General features: G+C 48.7%; 1 protein-coding gene across 1 annotated transcript in view; it reads right to left on the reverse strand.

Annotated features, from left to right (window-relative positions):
- POC1A (POC1 centriolar protein A) overlaps window positions 1–23,837 on the reverse strand; it is a 125,285-nt gene that overhangs the window by 99,775 nt on the left and 1,673 nt on the right. Inside the window, exons 2-3 of the mRNA XM_069206099.1 lie at window positions 19,457–19,541; window positions 10,796–10,967 (exon numbers count right to left, since the gene is read on the reverse strand). Of these exons, the coding sequence (XP_069062200.1) occupies window positions 10,796–10,967; window positions 19,457–19,541 (257 nt within the window). The remainder of the gene's footprint in view (window positions 1–10,795; window positions 10,968–19,456; window positions 19,542–23,837) is intronic.

Raw genomic sequence — 23,837 nt, forward strand, 5'->3', positions numbered from 1 at the left:
GTGCCACTGGCAGGGCGGCTGGTGGAGCTGTGGCGCGGGTGCCACTGGCAGGCGCCCTCCGCGTACTCACTCCTGCTACAGCAGCAGCGCTCTCAGTGTACACACTGGTCGGTGGGTTAGAGGGGCAGGTCTGCAAGGTTTGCGCTGGTTTTGGTCACTGCGGCCTCCCGTGCCAAATGAAGACAGGCGCTCAGGCACTGCAGCATGGTTCACCAGCGGGCGCAGATCCTTGGCAGCGGGCGCAGATCCTTGGCAGCGGGCGCAGATCCCTGGCAGCGGGCGCAGATCCCTGGCAGCTGCAGACCGGCCCTGATAACAGCTTCCGCAGCAACAAGGGATCTTCAGCTCCGACGCTGGGAGGCGGCAGCACCAGTTTCTCAGATGCACCACAGGATGGCAGAATGCACGAGGATGGGGCTTTGAAAGTCGAGAGACTGGGAGACCTTCCACAGCACAGATCACTCCTGGCTTTGTTCCCTCTCTGTCAGCTTCGTCTGGGTTTTTGCTGTGGCAGGAGTAAGGCATGCAGCCCTTCCAGCAATAAGTGCAGACATCAGGTGATGCTCTCTGCCACGCAGACACCAGCCCTGGTCACACAGCAGTCCCTAGAGTTCTCTGCAGGGCACTGGCTTCCCTGGTCATGAAGAATATGGAACTAGAACACACTGGAGCTCTTTGGATCCCACATTCATATCATTTTTCAAACAGGAGATGCAGATCTGCTATCTAAGGTTTTAGAACCGTTCTGAGTCTCTTTCTTTTCTAATGTAATTTTCTGACTGCAGCGCAGACACAGCCTTGTTGAAGGTGATCAGTCCAGCAGGACAACTCAAAACAAGGGCCCACTGAGGTGTCAGACCTCTGCCCCTGGCTGGCGACTGCCTTTCTGAAACAGTAATTCGGACAGGACCGATCTAGAGCCTTCCAGAGGCCACCCCGCGCCCCCTACCACGACGCAGTGTTCAGGAAGAACTAATCAGGGGCCCTCTGCTAACAAGGACCTGAATAAATATCTAAGAGTTACCCTACAGCCAATCTCGCCACATCAGTGTCTGGGGGTTCACCCCCCAGCCATAAGCAAGCAGTCAATACACTCTCGCTGTCCAGGGGAACTGCACCCGCCCCCCAGCTTGTGCAAGGCTAAACCAGGGTCCATCCAAAATAAATACCAGTGGTCTCAGTACTGACACACAAGTGCAACACAACCACTGCACATACACGCGCTTAATACACACTCTGAAGGCCTGAAAGGATCGGAGGCTCAGGAAAAAACAGGACTTCACAGAAGAGAAGTCACTAGACCACAGTCGTCTTTTACACAGAAAAAAAGTTTTGATTATAGTAATAACTCTCAAAACGGTGTATGGGACCACCCTAAAACATGGATAGCTGTCTCACGCTGTCCATGAGGGCTCCCCTGGTGTGCTCCCTCTAGGTACCTGACTTCACTTTAAAATCACAGAGTGAGACGACAAGGGCAAAACACAACATGACATCCCATGTAAATATAAAACAATATTGCACAATGAATGCGACAACTGTAAGTGGTAATGACCTTAGAAATTACCAAAAGACATCCCTAGAAAAGGAAGCCTCGCCCACCCTTGTGGCATGCTTCACTGTCAGTGGCCTTACCCATTCCTTGTACATAGGCTACCAGGATGTGCTGAACCTCTTTCTGTGGGAGTTCTTTGTAAGAAGCTACTGGATTATGGGAAGGGATCCAGGGTACTAAGATTACCTCAAGGTAGAGCCAAATACATTTATTTTTATTTAGTGTACCACAAGTAAGTTAAAAAAATGACAAAAGGGGTGAGTGACGAGTGCTTATGACTGATACATCCATGAAGGTGCAAACATGTTTCAGCCTGTGATAATGTCCAGACAGGACAAAGGCCTTCACCAGGGACAATCAAGATCTCCATCTAATTACTACATGTATGCACTCATACGTATCGATTCTAAAGGAAAGGCGGATTAATACCTTATTAAGTCGAATGGAAAACCAGAGCGGGTGCATAAAACGCGTTAGAAATAGGACATTGTGGTAGAATGTCAACAATAGAGTGTGAGGGATTTCTGGACCTCATTTCTAGTACTGATGTCATCTTTGACATCAGAGTAGAGTGTTGGGGCAGAGGATTCAGAGGGAGCTGTTGAATAGCTGGCTGTCCTGTGTTGTCTCCTTTTCCTGTGGATAAGATACTCCTATTAAAGAACCTACATCTTGAAACATCGCATCTATCGTCATTATTACAAGTGGCAACGAGACACAGGAGATGAAGGGGCAGATTTAAATGAGTTCGAGATATGTTTGAAAAAAATGGACCTACATTTTTTACCTAAAGTTGGTACTATTTTAGAACGGTACCATTTTGGTATGAGAACAACAACAACCTGGGGAAAGTATTGAAGACTATATTACAGCTTTGAGAAAGTTAGCATCTACATGTAAATTTGGAGTCACCATTGAGGAACGAATCAGAGACCAATTCATGTTAAGATGTTCAAGTGATAAAATTCGTCAGGAATTATGGAGCAAAGATGATCCTTCTTTACATGAAGTAATAGTGTTAGCTAAGGGAGTGGAACACACTTTAGCCTGTGTGGAAGAGTTAGAAAGAGGAAATCACTTTTCAGTCAACAAAGTCGTTAAAAAAAAAAAGAAGACCTAAGTAAAGAAGGTTCTAGTGTGAAGGAAGAAGATAAAGTGACTCAAGGACAGTGGTTTAAATCGAAGGACTTAAAGTGTTTCCAATGTGGGAATGTTGGTCATTTTGCTTCATATAAGAAATGTCCAGCGGCCAATATCATCTGCAGGTTGTGCAATAAAAGGGGTTACTTTGCCAAATGTTGTAAGGCAAGTAAAAGTCAAGCGTCTGTGAACGTGGTGGAGGATTGTATTTTGACAATCTCAGCAAACACTCAGAAAAGGAGTCATCCAAGAGACATTGTTTCCATTTTAAACAAAGACACAGAAGTGTTATTTGACTCTGGAGCATGGCTGACGTTATCTAATGAGTTTTTTGACAAGCATTTGAGTGACAAAGTTCATTTAAAGGATCCAGATGTTATTCCGGGAGCATATGGTGGTCAAACTATTCAGCTAAGGGGATATTTTGAGTCGGAAATTTCATTTAGGAAGAACACTATTTTTGGGAAAATGTAAGTGCCGGTCAAAGGAGATAGTGTTTTGAGTTGGCCACACCAACGGGATTTGAATGTCATTCTGGATCCCAACTCTGCTACACCCGTAATGATTAGAGAAGAATTTATTGAGAACGTGCAAAATGTGTCTGAGTTCTCTGTGCAAGGAATCAATGAAGATACCTTACCAAGTTTTGTCAATGATTATGAGGATGTATTCAGCAACAAACTGGGTTGTCTTAAGAAGTACGTTCATCGTATAAGAGTTAAAAAAGGATCGGTTCCGGTAGTATCTAAGGTGCGTCCCATTCCTATTGCAATGAAAGATGACGTGGAGAAAGAAATACAGAGACTATGCAAGGATGGAATAATCGAGCCAGTGGAATCGTCGGAATGGGTGTCACCAATAGAAGTCGCATGTAAACAGTCTGGCGACATTAGACTGTGTGTGGATTTGAGGAATCTTAACAAATGTGTAGTGAGTGATCAATTTCCGGTACCCAACATAACGGAAATGGTCACACTGCTACATGGGTCCAAGTATTTCAGCAAATTGGACCTAACATCAGCATATCATCAGGTCATTTTACCTGAAGATTCAAGGGACTACACCACGTTCATAACACCTTTTGGAACTTTCAGGTTCAGAAGGATGCCTTTTGGCCTAGTGTCTGCAGCAGCTGTGTTTCAGCGTTTAATGTACAATTTGTTTGGCTCAGAACCAGGGGTCAAATGCTTCCAAGACGCCATCCTAATTCACGCACAGACTGAAGAGGAGCATGATACAAGAGTCAGGAGGGTGTTAGCAATTTTAAGAGAGCATGGGTTGACTCTTAAAATTAAAAAATGTTTTTTCTGTAGGTCTGAGGTAGAGTATTTAGGTCATAGGATAACTTCAAAAGGGGTGTGTCCTAAGGAGGATCTTGTGATGAACATTTTAAGGTTACGTGAACCAGAGAAGAGGGAGGAATCGTTATCCTTTTTGGGAATGGTTGAGTTTCATGCTAAATGTTTGCCAAATTTAGCATCGAAAACGACCAATATGCGAGAACTGTTGAAGAAAGGGAGAGAATTTGTGTGGGATGATGAGTGCAAAAAATAATTTGAAAGTATAAAGAGAGAATTGACATCAGTTGGAAGTTTAAGTTCATTTGATCCCAGTAAGGTGTGTGTAATTATGACTGATGCCAGTGTAAAGGGACTTGGGGCAGTACGTTTACAGGATGTAGGTGAGCACAATCTGAAACCAGTTGTGTACTGCTCTAGGACTTTGCGAGGAGCGGAGGCAAATTACTCTACGATTGAGAAGGAAGCCTTGAGTGTGTTTTGGGCGGTTAATAAATTGAAAAATTTTGTGTGGGGAAAAGAATTTCAAATTTTCACTGACCACAAACCTCTAGTGGAAGTTTTTATGAAAAAAGGACTGGATTTGATCTCTGGAAGGATTAGTAGGTGGATAGTGGGATTACAAGATTTTGCATTCAAAATGCTTTATGTTCCAGGTCCTAGTAATAAGGTTGCGGATTGCTTGTCAGACTGAGTACGGAAGTAGAGAGTAGTTCGGGAGAGAACCAAGAGGATGTTATTAGTGTTTGTAATGTGACAAGAGGTATTGTCGAACAAGATGAGTGGTTGAGAGCATTTTTGGAGGATGCTGTGTTACGACGAGTATGTAAAGAACACAGCAGTGGATGGAATTCATATGTGAAGGGGGATGAAGAGCTGGGAGGATTTTGGAAGGTGAGAGATGAATTGTCTGTAGAGAATGGAATTTTGTTGCGTGGGTTCAGATTAGTTGTCCCAGTTTCTTTGAGAGGATCATTGAATTAGGACATGAAGGACATCAATGCATGAGCAAAACAAAAGCAAGGATTTGCCTTAACTATTGGTGGCCAGGCATGGATCTTATGATTGAAAGAAAAGTGAGAGATTGTCATGATTGCTGCAATAGCGATAACGTATACAAAACAAGAATACCACCAATGTGCACTCGAGAAGTTTCTATCAAACCATGGGATGTTGTGGCAGTTGATGTGGTAGGACCAATCTATGGGAAAGGAGTAGGTAACTATGTTTTAGTTCTGGTGGACCAGTTTTCGAGATGGGCCGAGATAACCATCAGTGGTAGTATGGAAGCCAAGAAAGTGATTGATTTCTTTAATGAGATTTTTAGTCGTGAGGGTTTACCCAATACTATTCTTACTGACAATGGACCCCAGTTTGTGTCAAATGAAATGGAAGAGTATTTCAAGTCCAGAGGTATTACACACAGAAAGTGTTCTTTGTATCATCCCGAAGGCAATGGTACAGTGGAAAGGTTTAATAAATGCATAAAGGAGTGTATACAATTGGAGGTTGCTGCTGGCAGGAATTGGAGGGATGGTCTTAAGAATTTTCTTCATGCATACAGACTATCACCTCACACCACAACGGGTAAAGTGCAGTTTGAAGTCTTCAGGGGCCGGAAGGCTAACACACGTCTGGCTCCAGGTTGGGTGTGTTGGGGCAAGAATGAGTGTGTAACATGGTGTGACAAGAGTAAGGAAGAAAAAAGAAAAGGAAGAAAATGCTTGGAAAAAAGGAGGGAAAGCTATGATAAGAGAAAGAATGCATGCAAAATTGAGGTAAAGGTTGGGGACAAGGTTCTAATTAGGAATCCTAGGTTAGGTAGGTATGTAAGTAAGTTTAAGGGTCCATTTGAGGTTATCAAGCTTTTCAGAAATGCGGTGAAAATTAAAGATGGAAGGGTGTGAAATCTCAACCGTGTGGTCATCTCAAAGAAAGTGTACATTTCTCAAATATTTGTGGGTGGTATAAGGATTTTCATGTTAGTGAATTTTCTTCTGTATATAGTTTCATTATTGTTTTTTTATGTATTTGTATTTTCGTTTTTTTTTTTTTTTTTTTAATTGGTTCATTTTTTTTTAATGCCTTTTGTCACAGGGGTTGTAATTGTTTAGAAGGGGAAGGTGTGTGGTAGAATGTCAAAAATAGAGTGTGAGGGATTTCTGGACCTCATTTCTAGTACTGATGTCATCTTTGACATCAGAGTAGAGTGTTGGGGCAGAGGATTCCGAGGGACCTGTTGAAGAGCTGGCTGTCCTGTGTCGTCTCCTTTTCCTGTGGATAAGATACTCCTATTAAAGAACCTACATCTTGAAACATCGCATCTATCGTCATTATTACAGACATCTTACTTTTACACACACACACACACAACTTGCATACTGGTAAAAACAAAGTGAAACGAGGGTACGAACTGAAAATCAACAGCACACGTGGCTTGGGTGGGCCAGACGTACTCATTTGTTGTCAACTTTCCTTAACTAAGAGATATCACAACCACATGGATGTGACAGGGAAAGACACCCTCGGGCAGTCGTGCGTGCGTGCGCACACACACACACACACACACACACACACACACACACACGGGATAGAAACAGCATTGATCTGTTCTGCATCAGAGACTTTAATCACAATGTCAGGTCATGTCAGCATTGCCATTACACAGTGGACAGGCACACACGCCAGATGAGCACGATTGCAAGAGCAAACATAGTGCGGATACCAGTCACACATGCAGTCGGGCACACAGGGGTGGATGCACCCCTGCTTACCATGCAGAGGCACCACAGCTGGGTTTGCTCATCTTCTGCACCCCTAGTTAGGGGTTCAGGACCCAGGGCATGCATTGGAGCGTGGAGATCAGGGTAAAAGAACTGCTGTGTTTAATGTGCACGTTGTGACACCGACCTCAACGGAGGATGAAACACCCAAGGCCTAGTCCACCTGGAATGGGAGAGGCTGGAAGAGGAGCCCATGCAGGGAAGCAGAGCCCAGGGCCTGGTTTGTAAGTCTAATAAGGAAAGGAAGAGCCAAGGTTGACACCTGTACAGCGCAGGTAGATGATGAACCCACCTCACTGGAGACAGGAATCTGCTGCCATGGTGATGGCTCAAAGTCTGTGGAGGACACATTCAACTTAGGGTAGTGGCTGGAACAACAGACTGCAGCTTGGTGAATACACAACCATTATCTGCCTTTAATTAGAAGCTGCAACACCAATACCGTTCGCAAGAAGAAAAAGTGGCTTACCCGAAACACCAGATCCCTACAAGGTTACCTACATTAAATCCACAAAACACTGGATATGTTCGCCCACATGCAGGACCCCAAAACACAAATGAGAAAAAAACGTCCTAAGTGAAATAAAATAATAAGCCCATTAAACAATTCTGATTCTGTTATTTGTAATCTTTTAAAAGGTAAAAAATAACAAATCACACTATGTAGTAAAACCTGGCAGAAAAATGCAGCAGCGAGGTAGTTTCAAAAACGTCATTCTTTTTTTGTATACATTCTCTGTGCAAAGCGTGCGTTTCAGTCTTAAGGGGAAGCTGCAACAATCCTGTGGAGAGGTGAGACCTCCTGTGGTTAACCGCAGATTTACAGCCTGTTGAACCAGAACACCAAGGCTCAAGGTAGTGCTTTGAAAATAAACTTACTCTCTTGTACCTTAGTTGTATACAGTAAAAGACGGCTACACTTGGGATGCTGTGGGCCTTTGACCCCCTGGACCTTGGTACATCTCCATCTGCTCCTCTGAGGAACCTATGCATCTCTTCATAGGCTGAAATGATGCTGGTAATGCAATGTATCCTGGACACGGAAACACAGATGGACTCATCCTCCTCTCCGCAGCATTTGACACCGTGTCCCACGCCACCCTCTTCTCCAGACGCCGGCACCCGCGATGAAGCAGTGGAATGGATCAGTTCCTTCCTCACCAGGACACGGAGTGTCAGACAACCACAGTTCACACTGGAACCCAAAGAAACCTGCTGCAGAGTATCCCAAGGATCCCCACTCAGCCCGACGATCTTCAACATTTACATGGCCCCGCTCACCAAAATCAAACAGGACCTAAACATCGTCTCCTATTCCGACAACACCCGACTGATCCCCTCCCTGACCAGCGACCCAGCAAAAGCCAAGAGAAATTTTCACAACTGAATGAGAGCAGTCACCGGCTAGATGGAAGCCAGCTCCCTCAAACTCAACTCAGACAAGACAAGGATGCTTGTAATGGGCTCCACCCCCTATGCTTGGAATGACTCATGGTGGCCATCTGCCCAGGGAAACACCCCCCACTCCCACCAACCACGCACGCAATCTGGGCATCACCCTGGACTCATCTCTGACCATGACCCGCCAAATCAAAGCGGTCATGCTTCTACACCCATTGACTTCTTTCAAAGATCTTCAAGTGGATCCCCACCAACAACACACTCTGTGCCGGAATCATAAAGAAACTGCAATCAAGACTACTAAGAATCCAGAATGCAGCAGCCAGGCTCATTCTGGACATCCCCCGACTCAGCCACATCTCCTCCCACCTCAAAGACCTACACTGGCTCACGGTTAACAAACGCATCACATACAAGCTTCTGACACACACCTACAAGGCACTGTACAACACAGGACCAGCCTACCTCAACCACTGCCTGACCTTGTACACACCCAGACAACTCCACTTCCCAGCTTGTCCTCGCAGCCATTCCCAGAATCCGAAAAACCACAGCAAGGGGAAGATCCTTCTACCTCGCAGCCCAGAAACAGAACACACTACCTCTCAAACTCAGACAGACCGCATCACTGAAACAGTTCAGGAAGGACCTCAAGATCTGACTATTCGATTGAGCAGCACGCTCACAATAGTGCCTTGAGCCCCCGCAGGTGTAAGCCGCGCTACAGAAGTACAGATTAATTGATCTTGTGCTCCCAGAGACCTACACGGGAATTGTTTTTCACCAGTCCAGAGCTACGTCAGTGATAATGCTGAAGCCCAGACAATGGAGCATGCAGGGGACAAGAATGCATACTATGTGATAAGTACATCAGGATACGCTGTGAACCACAGGTGGACACAAGTCCTTTGAATACCCCAGCCAGACACACACACAGCCTTCAGCCTGTCCATGGACAGCATGAACCCAAGATGTAAAATGCTGGTTACTGATGTGTGGAGTCATTGCACACATGTGTTCTGGCTTCATATTCTTCTGCAAAACAGAAACTATAATGTGATTTCTCTGCTCCTGTAGGCCGTTAACACTACTAGACGTCTGTGTGTACGTATGTATGAGTGTGTGTTTTGTAAAGCTCTTGACACTGCAAGAATGACTCGATCAAGGCTGTAAACACCTCCTTGTGCAGCCCGTAGAGTGGAACAAGTGGGGGGCGACAGGCTCTAAGGTGACTCCACCTGTGTGTTGGTCTTCAGTGGACGATGCAAACACATCGAACACTTTCTTCTACTGTGTGGTTCTGCTCCACAGCTCAGTCTCTGGAGCACTTGCTTCACGTAGTACAAACATGAAACGAGTAATGCTAATAAAGCTCATCCGCGTGCTCGTGCAAAGACCTGCACTCTCTGAAGGAGACCTGGCCACCAAGGAGCCAAATGCAGCGGAGAGGTTGATAAAGCTTGAAGTGCAGAGCTACTGGTCCACCATGGGATGGAGACTCCTGCGAGGAGATCGCTGCAGTCGCTGTGCTCTGCTGAGGCCACATGGACTAAGGCATGGGAGGCTGATGCCTTCTGCTAGGTATGAGGACTCAGCTAAAGGAGACACTGGGAGATAGCCAGGGATGTCCAGGACAGCCATCTTTAAAGGAGTGAAACCAGGCTTCCATGGGTGCAGGGTGCCCTCAAGCTACCATGGACCCTTCAACTCGGTCACTATGGCAGCCATCTTCAAGGGAGTGAGACCCAGATCCATAGGTGCAGGGTGCCTACAAAAGCAAGCACGAGTTATGGTGCGGGTCTGACTTAATAGTCTGGGGTTTTACCTGGGCGAACAGTAGAGTGAGGTGGGCGGCAGGTCACTTGAGTGAAAAATCCAAGTGCCCCCAAATGATCCGCTGCTTCCTCAGGGCGGAGTCTGTAACCTACTCTGGGCACTCGCTTTAATCCACAAAGTGTAGCTATAGCTTTACAAAATCAAGGGTACACACCACATCTTTATAACATAACATACCATGAGCCGTAGACACAAACACTTATCAGGACGGTCTTATCCCAGCTCAACTCCCCAAAACCACCCAAAAAAAAAAAACATTTTGGACAGCATAAAACAAAGTACTATTGGCGCAAAAGGGCATTTATACGAGGAAGAGTCTAACAAGCCATGAAGGATGAACACACGTAGTAACTTAAGATAACGGGACACAACACTTTTGAAAACAAATGTTTCCCAGACCTCCAGGGACGTGGGTGAGGTCAAGAGTACAGATTTGCCAGTACGACACTGGGTAATGCCCAAATATTGCCAGCAAATCAATAGCTAAATATTTTTAAATTCCCTCGGGAGGAGGCTTCCAAAGATGAACATCAACACGAAGAGTGGATGTAGAAAGAGAGATTCTGTTTATTTAAAGCTTCTGAAGAGCCCAATATCAATAAAGTATTAGTTCGGCCCCCATGGCAACCACTGCAGCTACTTTTAGGGGTTAGAGCTTTGAGCCAAATCTTCCCCATTGCTCATCTCTCTCGAAGGAACCTCCTTTCAAACACTGAGAAGAGATGTTACAGCACAGTGGGCGGTTCGACATCTGTTGTAAGGCTTTTTCGGTCCATACTTACACGCTTGGCACCCACAAACGGACAGTTTTATCTCTAGATGCAGAAGCCACCAGGTGACCAGATGGTGAAAACTGGACGGATAGAATGGCATCTTTGTGACCCACAAAGCGATAGCCCCTCATCTGTGGTTTCATATTCCAGATCATCAAGCAGGAGTCCATGGAGCCACTGGCTGAAGGAAAGAAAAACAGAGTTCAGGGCTCAGGAGGCCTTTCCAGAGTGAGACAGTTAAGCAAAGGAGTAGATGTTTGGGAGAACCTAGAGCAGGAACTTACAGAATCTAAAAATAATTGAGAAAAGCACAAATCTGCCATCCTGGATGCAAAATAAAAAAAATATATAAAAAAATATATAATAATAATAATAATAATAATAATAATAATAATAATAATAATAATAATAATAATAATAATAATAATAATAATAATAATAATAATAATAATAATAATAATAATAATAATAATAATAATAATAATAATAATAATAATAATAATAATAATAATAATAATAATAATAATAATAATAATAATAATAATAATAATAAAAACGATTCTTTAACCAAGATCAGAAAGCCTGCTGACACTGAGGAAATTATTCAGGATTTGAAGGACTGCCGCTGACCAGTTACTGTGAGTGAACACTCGAGGAGGGAGAACAAAATGGTGTGAGAAACACTAGTGTTTCTTTGGAAAGAAAACTATCAATCTGAGAGAAATACTTCACACAAATAACCTAGCAGTTCTTCTGAAAGGCAACAAAAAGCCACGGTTAGCAGTAACCTGGTTACTGAAGTCGCTGAAGGCCAAGGTGATGTCTGCCTTTCAAAGGCGGTTTAACAACATTTCTACATCTCTGACCCTGTCTTGGTGGAGACAGTCTTTGTTACACAGGAGAATATGGGGCACCATCAGAATACCAAAGATAATGTTGATTCAGATGAGAGAAAGCGCTATGGCCCAGTCTTGAGGGATCAGGAGAAAGGCGTCAGCAAATCAGTTACAGAAGCGCCCAGAAAGTGACAACGTCTTGAAAAAGTGGCAGTCAGGATTTTGCCTCAACTTGGCAGCTAAAAATGGCATTCCATATCTGTAAACAAATGTTTTTGATAATCGGGATGCAGTAAATTCCACAGCTAGGATGTTACTAAAGCTGATGGCCCAAACACACACCCATGATGACTTAATCCTACCTGACGCCTCCTCTCATGGGGTGTCCGGTAGAAGGGGCGTTGAGTACACAGGGTCAGTCACTGTCCCTCACAGGAGGTCCTTTCATGGGGTGTCAGGTAGAAGGGGCGCTGAGCACACAGGGTCACTCACTGTCCCTCACAGGAGGTCCTTTCATGGGGTGTCAGGTAGAAGGGGCGCTGAGCACACAGGGTCACTCACTGTCCCTCACAGGAGGTCCTTTCATGGGGTGTCAGGTAGAAGGGGCGCTGAGCACACAGGGTCACTCACTGTCCCTCACAGGAGGTCCTTTCATGGGGTGTCAGGTAGAAGGGGCGTTGAGTACACAGGGACAGTCAATGTCCCTCACAGGGGGTCTTTTCATAACTATGTTGACGACACCCGAGCAACATTCTCGACTATCCAGAGAATGTATCAATAACCAAGACCACAGAGAGGAGTTTGTGCTCCGATCTAATCCTGGATGGGGTCTAAGTGACTCAGCCTCCATGAGGCAAGAAACTACTTTCATGTATCAGGAACAACTCACCCCATAAAAAACATAATAAAAGTAACTACCCTATTTCGGGATTGACAAAAATTATGCTGAAGGAGAAAGTGAAAACCCCAGTTTTCACATTCGAACAGATAACTCTAACATCACAATATCTCCCTCTGATTAACACCGGAAATTACCAAGATTAAATAAACTATTCGAGGAAGCTGAAAGCGTAACAAGAGCTAAGTCTGACTGCGAAAAACCACTCGCGACTACAACCAAGCTAGGGGCCCTGTAAAATGCAGCAACATTGGTGGTTACAGAAACATCAGCGAAAATAAAACACCGGTTATTTTAGTGCCAGGACACCCACAGATGAGTGTGAACTTTACAAATATATGTTGTTATGTAAATATGATACAACTCCAATCCTAGAGACATGCCATGGCTTCAAGGTAGGACAAGAACCAAGGTAAACACATTAACACTGGATCACAGATCTATTTTTATTAACACACGAGGCTGCCCCACTACAAGGGACCTGGGCTAAGATCTGTGGAGCTTCTGAAACAGAAGCTTATTATCCGCCTGCGAGAACAGGGGGTCTCCAGACTCAAACGCGCCTCCCCTGGGTGGGACACCAGAGAGTGAGCTACCTGAGAAACACCTACAAAGGCCCCTTGCTTGAATCCAAAGAGTCTTGCTGGCTTCTGATCTCAGCAGCCTTAGGATGCACTGGGCCTGGGAGCTGCCTTCTCAAACAGTTTTATTCAGAGAGAGAGAATCCCCCACAATTCCCTTTCCCCACCCACCTCCCAGTCTCTCTGCTCAAACTATTTAAACACTGAATTCACATCCAATTACAATGTCCGGTCCTGATAGTGAATGGAGCATCACCAAACCAATGGAGAAGTTTAGCCCCAGTAAGTGCCCACAACAGGAGCAAGAACAGGGACTTGGCACTAGCTTTCTCGTCCGAAGATGCTGATAATTCAGGCAGCTGCTCCACATAGGACCAGAAGGTGAAAGCTGTACGCACTTCTTGGGTTGGCACGCCTAAGGGCAGGACGGAGAAGCTGAGGCGGCAATAACTCATAAATGGCTCCTTACGCTGCACTGCCCACCTGGATATCAGTGCTAGTAAAACTTTCAGAATCAAGGACCCCAAAGGCTACATCTCCTGGAGAAGACATTTTCTAATTGATAAATACCCTCTTCTAAAACCGCTCCACAAGGACATCTTTCCTCCCGAATTCCAATAAATAAGAGTCAAGTCGTGCAACAGAGGGAGGTTTCCCAAGTGCGATAGTAAAGTTGGTTTTCCAGGGGAAAGACACAAGACTATGTGGGAAACCAAGTGAATATCTGTGTGGAGGGAAAGGACAACCTACAAATACCGTAAAGGCCCCTAGCTCCTGCCCCCGCCTAGATAGAGAATTTAGCTTGGGAATAACAAGGATTTCAACAGCCTCCTGGAAGTAGATGGCCCCAAAGGAGCAAGGCTGGAGATGCAAGAACATGCCATGCACATTCACCAGTGGGGACCACCACATTTATGTCCAGGTACAGGGACCACAGGGGATCTCCAAGGGAGCAAGGCTGGAGATACAAGAACATGCCATGCACGTTCACATGGACCACAGGGTCTCCAGGGAAGCAAGGCTGGAGATACATGAACATGCCATGCACATTCAGTGACCACAGGGTCTCCAGGGAAGCAAGGCTGGAGACACAAGAGCATGCCATGCACGTTCACAGGGACCACCCATGGTCTCCAGGGAAGCAAGGGGGAGATACAAGAACATGACATGCACGTTCACCAGCGAGGACCTCCACATTCATGTCCAGGGATCCCAGGGGGTCTCCAAGGGAGCAAGGCTGGAGATGAAAGACCATGCCATGCACATTCACCAGCGAGGACTTCCACATTCATGTCTGGGGACAACAAGGGGTCTCTCCAAGGAAGCACGTCTGGAGACACAAGAACATGCCATGCACATTCACCAGTGAGGACTTCCACATTCATATCCAGGTACAGGGACCACAGGGGGTCTCCAGGGAAGCAAGGCTGGTGATACAAGAACATGCCATGCACATTCACAGGGACCACATAGGGTCTCTAGGGAAGCAAGGCTGGAGATACAAGAACATGCCATGCACATTCACCAGCAAGGACTTCTACATTCATGTCCGGGGACAACAAGGGGTCTCTCCAAGGAAGCACATCTGGAGACACAAGAACATGCCGTGCACGTACACAGGGTCTCCAGGGAAGCAAGGCTGGAGATACAAGAACATGCCATGCACATTCACCAGTGAGGACTCCCACATTCATATTTAGATACAGGGACCACAGGGGGTCTCAAAGAGAGCAAGGCTGGTGATGTAAGAACACGCCGTGCACGTTCACAGGGACCACAGGGTCTCAAGGGAAGCAAGGCTGGCGATACAAGAACATGCCATGCACGTTCACAGGGACCACACAGGGTCTCCAGGGAAGCAAGGCTGGAGATGCAAGAACATGCCATGCACGTTCACAGGGACCACACAGGGTCTCCAGGGAAGCAAGGCTGGAGATGCAAGAACATGCCATGCACGTTCACAGGGACCACACAGGGTCTCCAGGGAAGCAAGGCTGGAGATGCAAGAACATGCCATGCACGTTCACAGGGACCACACAGGGTCTCCAGGGAAGCAAGGCTGGAGATGCAAGAACATGCCATGCACATTCACCAGTGAGGACTTCCACATTCATGTCCAGGTACAGGGACCACAGGGGGGTCTCCAAGGGAGCAAGGCTGGAGATGCAAGAACATGCCGTGCACGTTCACCAGTGAGGACTTCCACATTCATATCCAGGTACAGGGACAACAAGGGGTCTCCTGGGAAGCAAGGCTGGAGATGCAGTAACATGCCATGCACATTCACAGGGACCACACAGGTTCTCCAGGGAAGCAACGCTGGAGATACAAGAACATGCCATGCACATTCACCAGCGAGGACTTCCACATTCATGTCCAGGGACAACAGGGGTTCTCCAAGGAAGCAAGGCTAGAGATACAATAGCATGCCATGCACAATCACCAGTGAGGACTTCCACATTCATGCCCAAGGACAACAGGGAGTCTACAAGGGAGCAAGGCTGGAGATACAAGAACACACCATGCACATTCACCAGTAAAGACTTCCACAATGGTGAAGTCCAGGAACAGGGACCACACAAGTGCATAGTGCTCTGATGCTGGTGGCTGTGAAAGTGGCACATTTGTTTCTTAAGGGTTAGTCTAGGCAGGCTGTTGGTGACATATAGGGCATGTCTGCAGTGGGGTAACAGACTGCTTTACTTCAGGGGAGGGTTGGCAGATCATTCAAGAGTACACATCGGGTAAGAACTGTATTAATTTGTAACCCAAACTGCACTAGGTCTTCTACTGAATGTTTTTCGCTTTAAAGGCAAACAGATGTGCAGAGAGCAGCTGCCAGACTGTGGCCACAGGTGCTGTGGGAGACACAGCCAGTACTGGGCCTGAAGTCAAAGCTGGCAATAACAACGCTGAAAATAAACAACTGTCATTTTTATTTTTTCAACAGAAATCTAAAATAACTACCAGTTAGCCTACCTACAGGCAGTCAAGTACAAACAAAATATCTTGTCAAATTCAAGATTTGCTGTATGGTCCGTCATTGAAGAGGATTTGATGATCTCCTCGCACAAGTGTTTACCAGCCATCTGGGTGACCAGGCATCAAAATATGACCGGAAGTTGTTGTTCTGGGTAAAGCAGTAAATTTTTATGTGCCTCAAATAGCAAACGTGCTTCTGTAATATTTGTCTAACATATGTCTAATAGCAAAACTACTGACTAAAATAAGTACAGCTCCATTGCATGTTTTCAGCTCCCTCACTATCATATCCCCATTAGTAACCTGGTTTTACTCAAAGCACTGGGACACCATACTGTTTTACATAAAGCACAAAATGTTTGAGATGCTCCTGCTGACATAAAAACGTTATTCAAAGCACACTGCTACTGTTTGTCAATACAGCAAGTACATGTAGGAAAGTACAATCTTCCTAGCATTGTTACCCCCACTTTTTGCCTGATGTCAATGTGTTTAGACTGTCGTTCACTGGGATCCTGCTAACCAGGACCCTGCGGCTGTGCTCTGGCCTCTAAGTTTCGTTGCTGGTAAAGGTTTTATACCCACAATCTGCATCTTTGTGCGCCTATGTAAGTCCCTGCTATATGGTACTTAGGTACCCAGGGCATTGTTTCCCCCCCTCCATGAACTGCAGCATGTACTGTGCCCCCCCAGGAGAGCCCTTTGCAAACTGTGTCTGCAGGCCTGCGTGAATCGGTGCATGCATTCCTTAAGGCTTGCCTTTCATACTGGTCACTGCACTTAGACACTATAAGTCACCTCTCTGGTGGGCCCTTCATCCTGAGGGCAGGGTGCATGTCCCCAGGTGTGAGGGTACCCTTGCATGAGCAGGGTACCCTTTCAAACCCCAGACTCCACTACCTGGGCTTTGTAAGAGCGGGGAAGCCATCTTAAGGAATGTAGTGGACACTGGTAGACACAGTGGCCCAACAACATTATGGCTTCTCCGAGCCTAGGCATGTTTGGTATCAAACATGCTGGAATCATGCAACTACACCAATTCTAGTGCTAGTTGCAAGATCCCCTATACTCTGGGGGTTCCTTAAGAGGATCCCCTAGTTCTGCCTATGCGGCCTTATTGGGTCTGGCTGCCAGCCCACGCTGCTGCCAACCCCATACCCCACTGTTCTACCCTCATGCTGAGGAGTCTGGCTCAGGCAGAACAAAGGATTTCCTCCAGGGGAGGGGTGTGACCACCTCTCCCTGTGTATTAGGTGTTTAAGGGCTGGGGTGGGGTGGGGTGGCCTCTGAGCGCCATCAAACTGCTTTGAATAGCACATTTCGTGCCCTCCTTGCATAATCCAGTTTGCACCAGTTCAGAAACCCCTGGTTCCCGCTCTGGGGTGAAACTGCACAAAGGACAGGGGAGTGACCAGCCCAGTGTCCAGCTCCTCCCTTTGGGAGGTGCACAGAGCTCTGGCAGGTGGCCACTTGATTCTGCCATCTTGGAAATTAGATGGGCAGAGGCTCCTGACTGGTTAGGGCAGGTAGAGGATGTCCCTGACACCACTGATAGGTGGGTCACTTCAGAGAGTAACCAACCCACTTTTAGGGTTAAGTGCTCCCCCGAGGGTGGGTTCCCCAGATTTGTCGAGCATGACTCTACAAGGAACTCTCTGCCAGAGATCTTCTGCTCCTGGCCTCTGCAACCGCTGCTGGTTTGCTCTGGAACCGAACAAGGCTGCTTCTGGTGAGAAGGTTGTCATTGCAACATTGCTTTTCTGGATCCTGCAAGAATTCTGAAACATCCAAGGCTGTGCATCCTTCATGGTCTCAAAGACTGCATCTGGAAGCACGAAGGAATCTCCCTTGGAGTGAAGGAGTCCCTCCCCTGCATTCACAGGCACCTCAAAACAATGTTGACCGCTTGGTGGGGTCTGCTGTCCCACGGACATCGAAAGGCTCTGCATCACAGGTGGTGGGTCTGTGGTTTCCTCTGGGTCCTGTGTGTCTTCTAACCAACTGTGGAGACTGTGGGTCCATGCTCCTGTCACCGGACTGGAACCCCTGTGCACTGCGACTGTTGCTCTTGCAAAGGCTTGTTTACTCTTCCTCTGGATCATATTCAGGCGCCAAGAGGCCCTGGTCTCCAGCACTCTGCAACTCCCAGATCAACCCCTTTGACGTTGGACTTCTGTTTTGTTGTGCTGTTGAGGCCCCCTTGTGACTCCCTGTGTCCATCACCTGCGGGGGCTCCAATGGCTTCTCCTGGCCTTCCTCTGTCCTGAGGGCCAGCCCTGACACTCCCTCTAGGGTAGAGTCTCCCTGCTTGCGTTTGCCAGTGCTTGTTGGTGACCACGCTGGTCACCAACCCTCCTGCAATCTAGCGACCATCAAAGGACTGCTCGTAGGCAACTCCTAGGATCTTCTGCAGCCCATGGACCCCGCAGCTGGAATTCTTCCTCCACCGGCTTGCAGGAACTTCATGTCTGAGAGGGTGGGCATTGCAACCTGCACCACCTGGGCACCTCAGATGGTGCTGGATGCTGTCCCCTTCCTTTTCAGGTCCTCCACGTCCGGAATCCGTCCCTGGGTTCCATCGGCCTGGTGCACGGGTCATGACAGCAGCTAGACAATCTGATGCTTCCACTGACTTCAGAGAGTCCCTTCTCCCCTCTGCATCCGGGGCCCCTAATCTAGGTACTACTGTCTTCTGGGGTGTGGGCACTCTCCAACCTTCCACTTGTCTGCTGGCTTCCCCGAGGTCCGCTGGGAAGGGTCCTGAGACACACAAACTCCAACCACTACTCCCCTGTGTTAGCCTATGGGACGACTGGGTGAGTAACCCTCTGCACCTGGGCACGCCTGCTGTACTTACTCTGGTGTTTTCATCTTTCCCCAGTTCCTAGCTAACTACCATACTCACCTTGGTTGGGTTCACTATTTCCCATTCCACTTACTTTGTATATGGTTTGCCCCCCCACCCAGGGCCCTGTATATTTTATGCTTGTTATTTTGTGTTTATATTGTGTGCAGATACACCAATGCTAGTCTAGTAGTAGTGCTGTAAAAAAGAATCCTTTATTTTTACAACACTTGAGTGGTTCTTTCTCGTGAGTGAGTTATTGTCTGACTGCTGTGGTATTGCAAGTGCTTTACATTCCTTCTGGACAAGCTTCAGCTGTTCGACTCAGCTACCCCTAGAGAGCTTCAGCTATCTGGACACCTATTTCTGTCACTAAGGGTTGACTTGACTCAGTATAGGGTGCCACACCATAGGTGTACACCAGACACTGGGCCAGCCTCCTACAGGGCCCACATCACAGGTGTACACCAGACAGTGAGCCAGCCTCCTACAGTACAGAGAATTACAATAAAAGATGGACTACTTTACCCAGCTGTTTCATGTTGGGATTGAAATCCACACTAGTGACGGTGTCGCGATGGCCTTTAAAATGTCGCTCCAATGAAGGGTCTTCCTGTAAATAGAAGCAGAATGGATATACAGTAAGCTCAGTACATCAAGGTCTCACCTAGTTTATAAACCACCCAAGTGAGTCACATCACACCAACAGCAAGTAATATAGAAGAACCTGGGGGTCACAGGGTCCGACCAATGCCCTCCACAGGCCCAAGGAAGCCAGTCACTGAATGCAGGTGTTGCCTACCTCACACCTCCCCAACCGAACCTCAGTTTACTGCCAGTTCTGTGTCTGGTGCCTCTGTTAACAAACTCATCCATTCTTAATGTCCATGCAGAAGCCTGTCTACCAGACAGGAGAGCTTCTTCCCTCCTCTTTCAGGAGGTGAATGAATGAAACCAGCTTACAGAGACTGCAGCACCCTCAAAAAGTATTTAGGCACTTGGGGGGGTGGGGTGGGGGGAATATAACCAGAGAGGGGTTTGAACAGAGGGAGTAAATAGTTATGTTTTTCTTGATTTACATAAGGTTTGGATGATTAGACAGATAGAAAGGATCCAAAAGTACGATTCACAGCTCAATACTAACAAGAACTGCCACCGGCCTGGTTCTGTGCCCCCTGGGACAGCTGGTAGATCGGACTGAGAAGAGCACAGCCCCGTGGGAGCGGAGGGGACCGGAAGTGTGGAAGCATGGGACAGACATTTTGTTACATCCTATGAATAGAGGCCTATGAATGACCCCCCCGTGTACCAGAAGCCGGTGTCCTATGACGAATAAAGGCCTATGAATGACCCCCCCTGTGTACCGCAAGCCAGTGTCCTATGACGGATAGAGGCCAATGAATGACCCCCCCCTGTGTACCCGAAGCCAGTGTCCTATGACGAAGAGAGGCCTATGAATGAACCCCCTTGTGTACCGGAAGCCAGTGTCCTATGACAGATAGAGGCCAATGAATGACCCCCCCTGTGTACCGGAAGCCAGTGTCCTATGACGAATAGAGGCCTATGAATGACCCCCCCCCCCCCCCCTTGTGTACCGGAGGCCAGTGTCCTATGACGAATAGAGGCCAATGAATGACCCCCCTGTGCACCGGAAGCCAGTGTCGTATGACGAATAGAGGCCTATGACTGACCCCTCCTGTGTACCGGAAGCCAGTGTCCTATGATGAATAGAGGCCAATGAATGACCCCCCCTGTGTACCGGAAGCCAGTGTCCTATGACGAATAGAGGCCTATGAATGACCCCCCCCCTTGTGTACCGGAAGCCAGTGTCCTATGACGAATAGAGGCCTATGAATGACCCCCCCCCCCTTGTGTACCGGAGGCCAGTGTCCTATGACGAATAGAGGCCTATGAATGACCCCCCCTGTGTACCGCAAGCCAGTGTCCTATGACGGATAGAGGCCAATGAATGACCCCCCTGTGTACCGGAAACCAGTGTCCTATGACGAATAGAGGCCTATGAATGACCCCCCCTTGTGCACCAGAAACCAGTGTCCTATGACGAATAGAGGCCTATGACTGACCCCTCCTGTGTACCGGAAGCCAGTGTCCTATGACGAATAGAGGCCTATGACTGACCCCTCCTGTGTACCGGAAGCCGGTATCCTATGACGAATAGAGGCCTATGAATGACCCCCCCTGTGTACCGCAAGCCAGTGTCCTATGACGAATAGAGGCCTATGAATGACCCCCCCCTTGTGTACCGGAGGCCAGTGTCCTATGACGAATAGAGGCCTATGAATGACCCCCCCTGTGTACCGCAAGCCAGTGTCCTATGACGGATAGAGGTCAATGAATGACACCCCTGTGTACCGGAAGCCAGTGTCCTATGACGAATAGAGGCCTATGAATGACCCCCCCCTTTGTGCACCAGAAACCAGTGTCCTATGACGAATAGAGGCCTATGACTGACCCCTCCTGTGTACCGGAAGCCAGTGTCCTATGACGAATAGAGGCCTATGACTGACCCCTCCTGTGTACCGGAAGCCGGTATCCTATGACGAATAGAGGCCTATGAATGACCCCCCCTGTGTACCGGAAGCCAGTGTCCTATGACGAATAGAGGCCAATGAATGACCCCCCCCCCTTGTGTACCGGAAGCCAGTGTCCTATGACGAATAGAGGCCAATGAATGACCCCCCTGTGTACCGGAAGCCAGTGTCCTATGACGAATAGAGGCCAATGAATGACCCCCCCCCCCTTGTGTACAGGAAGCCAGTGTCCTATGACGAATAGAGGCCAATGACTGACCCCTCCTGTGTACCGGAAGCCAGTGTCCTATGACGAATAGAGGCCTATGACTGACCCCTCCTGTGTACCGGAAGCCAGTGTCCTATGACGAATAGAGGCCTGTGAATGACCCCCGCCTTGTGCACCAGAAAACAGTGTCCTATGACGAATAGAAGCCTGTGAATGACCCCCCCCTTGTGCACCAGAAACCAGTGTCCTATGACGAATAGAGGCCTATGACTGACCCCCCTGTGTACCGGAAGCCAGTGTCCTATGACGAATAGAGGCCAATGAATGACCCCCCCCCTTGTGTACCGGAAGCCAGTGTCCTATGACGAATAGAGGCCAATGAATGACCCCCCTGTGTACCGGAAGCCAGTGTCCTATGACGAATAGAGGCCAATGAATGACCCCCCCCCCCCCCTTGTGTACAGGAAGCCAGTGTCCTATGACGAATAGAGGCCAATGACTGACCCCTCCTGTGTACCGGAAGCCAGTGTCCTATGACGAATAGAGGCCTATGACTGACCCCTCCTGTGTACCGGAAGCCAGTGTCCTATGACGAATAGAGGCCTGTGAATGACCCCCGCCTTGTGCACCAGAAACCAGTGTCCTATGACGAATAGAAGCCTGTGAATGACCCCCCCCTTGTGCACCAGAAACCAGTGTCCTATGACGAATAGAGGCCTATGACTGACCCCCCTGTGCACCGGAAGCCAATAGAGGCCTATGACTGAACCCTCCTGTGTACCGGAAGCCAGTGTAAAAAGAGGTCAGATCATCAGAATTGTAAGCTCTGCAAGAAAGGCCGGAAACAAAAGTTGTTAGGCTGAACACGGTAGGTTGTGTAGACATATTTGGATCTTGAGACAGTAACTTCTTGGGCGACTACCTTCCTGCATCTAAGGCAAGTAATGGAAATATCGTTTGTAGTCACTCCTAGTGGGAAACCAAGAGGCCTCTTCCTTCGTGAGTTCGAGCAGCGACATTAATGTCCAGCTCAGTACACTATATAACCTTCCTTTTCAGAGACTTTCTGTGAACTTGCAGACTCACAGGCCCACGCCCCTCCATCGAAGGGTGCAGCCCTAAGCAACACATTCTTAGTGACTCCCCAGTAGTTTAGTCCGCTGGTGACCTGGTTGATGATGTTCTGTTAGTGCTCCCGGACTTTAGGGTTTCCTTTCTGAACTTAGTGGGCACCAGGCGACATGCAGCCTTACAAATAACTTCATGAACAAAGAAATATCTAAAATTCAACAAGTAGAGCCCAGCACAGCACGCAGAACCTCCTCCTGCCGTTCCTTCACTTGTTCTCACAAACCACCCTTTGAGCAAATGTCAGTCTCGACCCCAGGGTGAGGGGGGGGGGGCGGCACAGGTCCCCGGGGTGAGGGGGGGGGGGCGGCACAGGTCCCCGGGGTGAGGGGGGGGGGGCGGCACAGGTCCCCGGGGTGAGGGGGGGGGGGCGGCACAGGTCCCCGGGGTGAGGGGGGGGGGGCGGCACAGGTCCCCGGGGTGAGGGGGGGGGGGCGGCACAGGTCCCCGGGGTGAGGGGGGGGGGGGCGGCACAGGTCCCCGGGGTGAGGGGGGGGGGGGGCGGCACAGGTCCCCGGGGTGAGGGGGGGGGGGGGCGGCACAGGTCCCCGGGGTGAGGGGGGGGGGCGGCACAGGTCCCCGGGGTGAGGGGGGGGGGCGGCACAGGTCCCCGGGGTGAGGGGGGGGGGCGGCACAGGTCCCCGGGGTGAGGGGGGGGGGCGGCACAGGTCCCCGGGGTGAGGGGGGGGGGCGGCACAGGTCCCCGGGGTGAGGGGGGGGGGGCACAGGTCCCCGGGGTGAGGGGGGGGGGCACAGGTCCCCGGGGTGAGGGGGGGGGGCACAGGTCCCCGGGGTGAGGGGGGGGGGCACAGGTCCCCAGGGTGAGGGGGGGGGGCGGCACAGGTCCCCAGGGTGAGGGGGGGGGGCGGCACAGGTCCCATGGTGAGGGGGGGGCGCACAGGTCCCATGGTGAGGGGGGGGCGCACAGGTCCCAGGGGTGAGGGGGGGGCACAGGTCCCAGGGTGAGGGGGGGCACAGGTCCCAGGGTGAGGGGGGGCACAGGTCCCCAGGGTGAGGGGGG

The sequence above is a fragment of the Pleurodeles waltl genome, chromosome 9 (genome assembly GCF_031143425.1).
Source record: "Pleurodeles waltl isolate 20211129_DDA chromosome 9, aPleWal1.hap1.20221129, whole genome shotgun sequence".
In the NCBI taxonomy this organism is placed as follows: Eukaryota; Metazoa; Chordata; class Amphibia; order Caudata; family Salamandridae; genus Pleurodeles; species Pleurodeles waltl.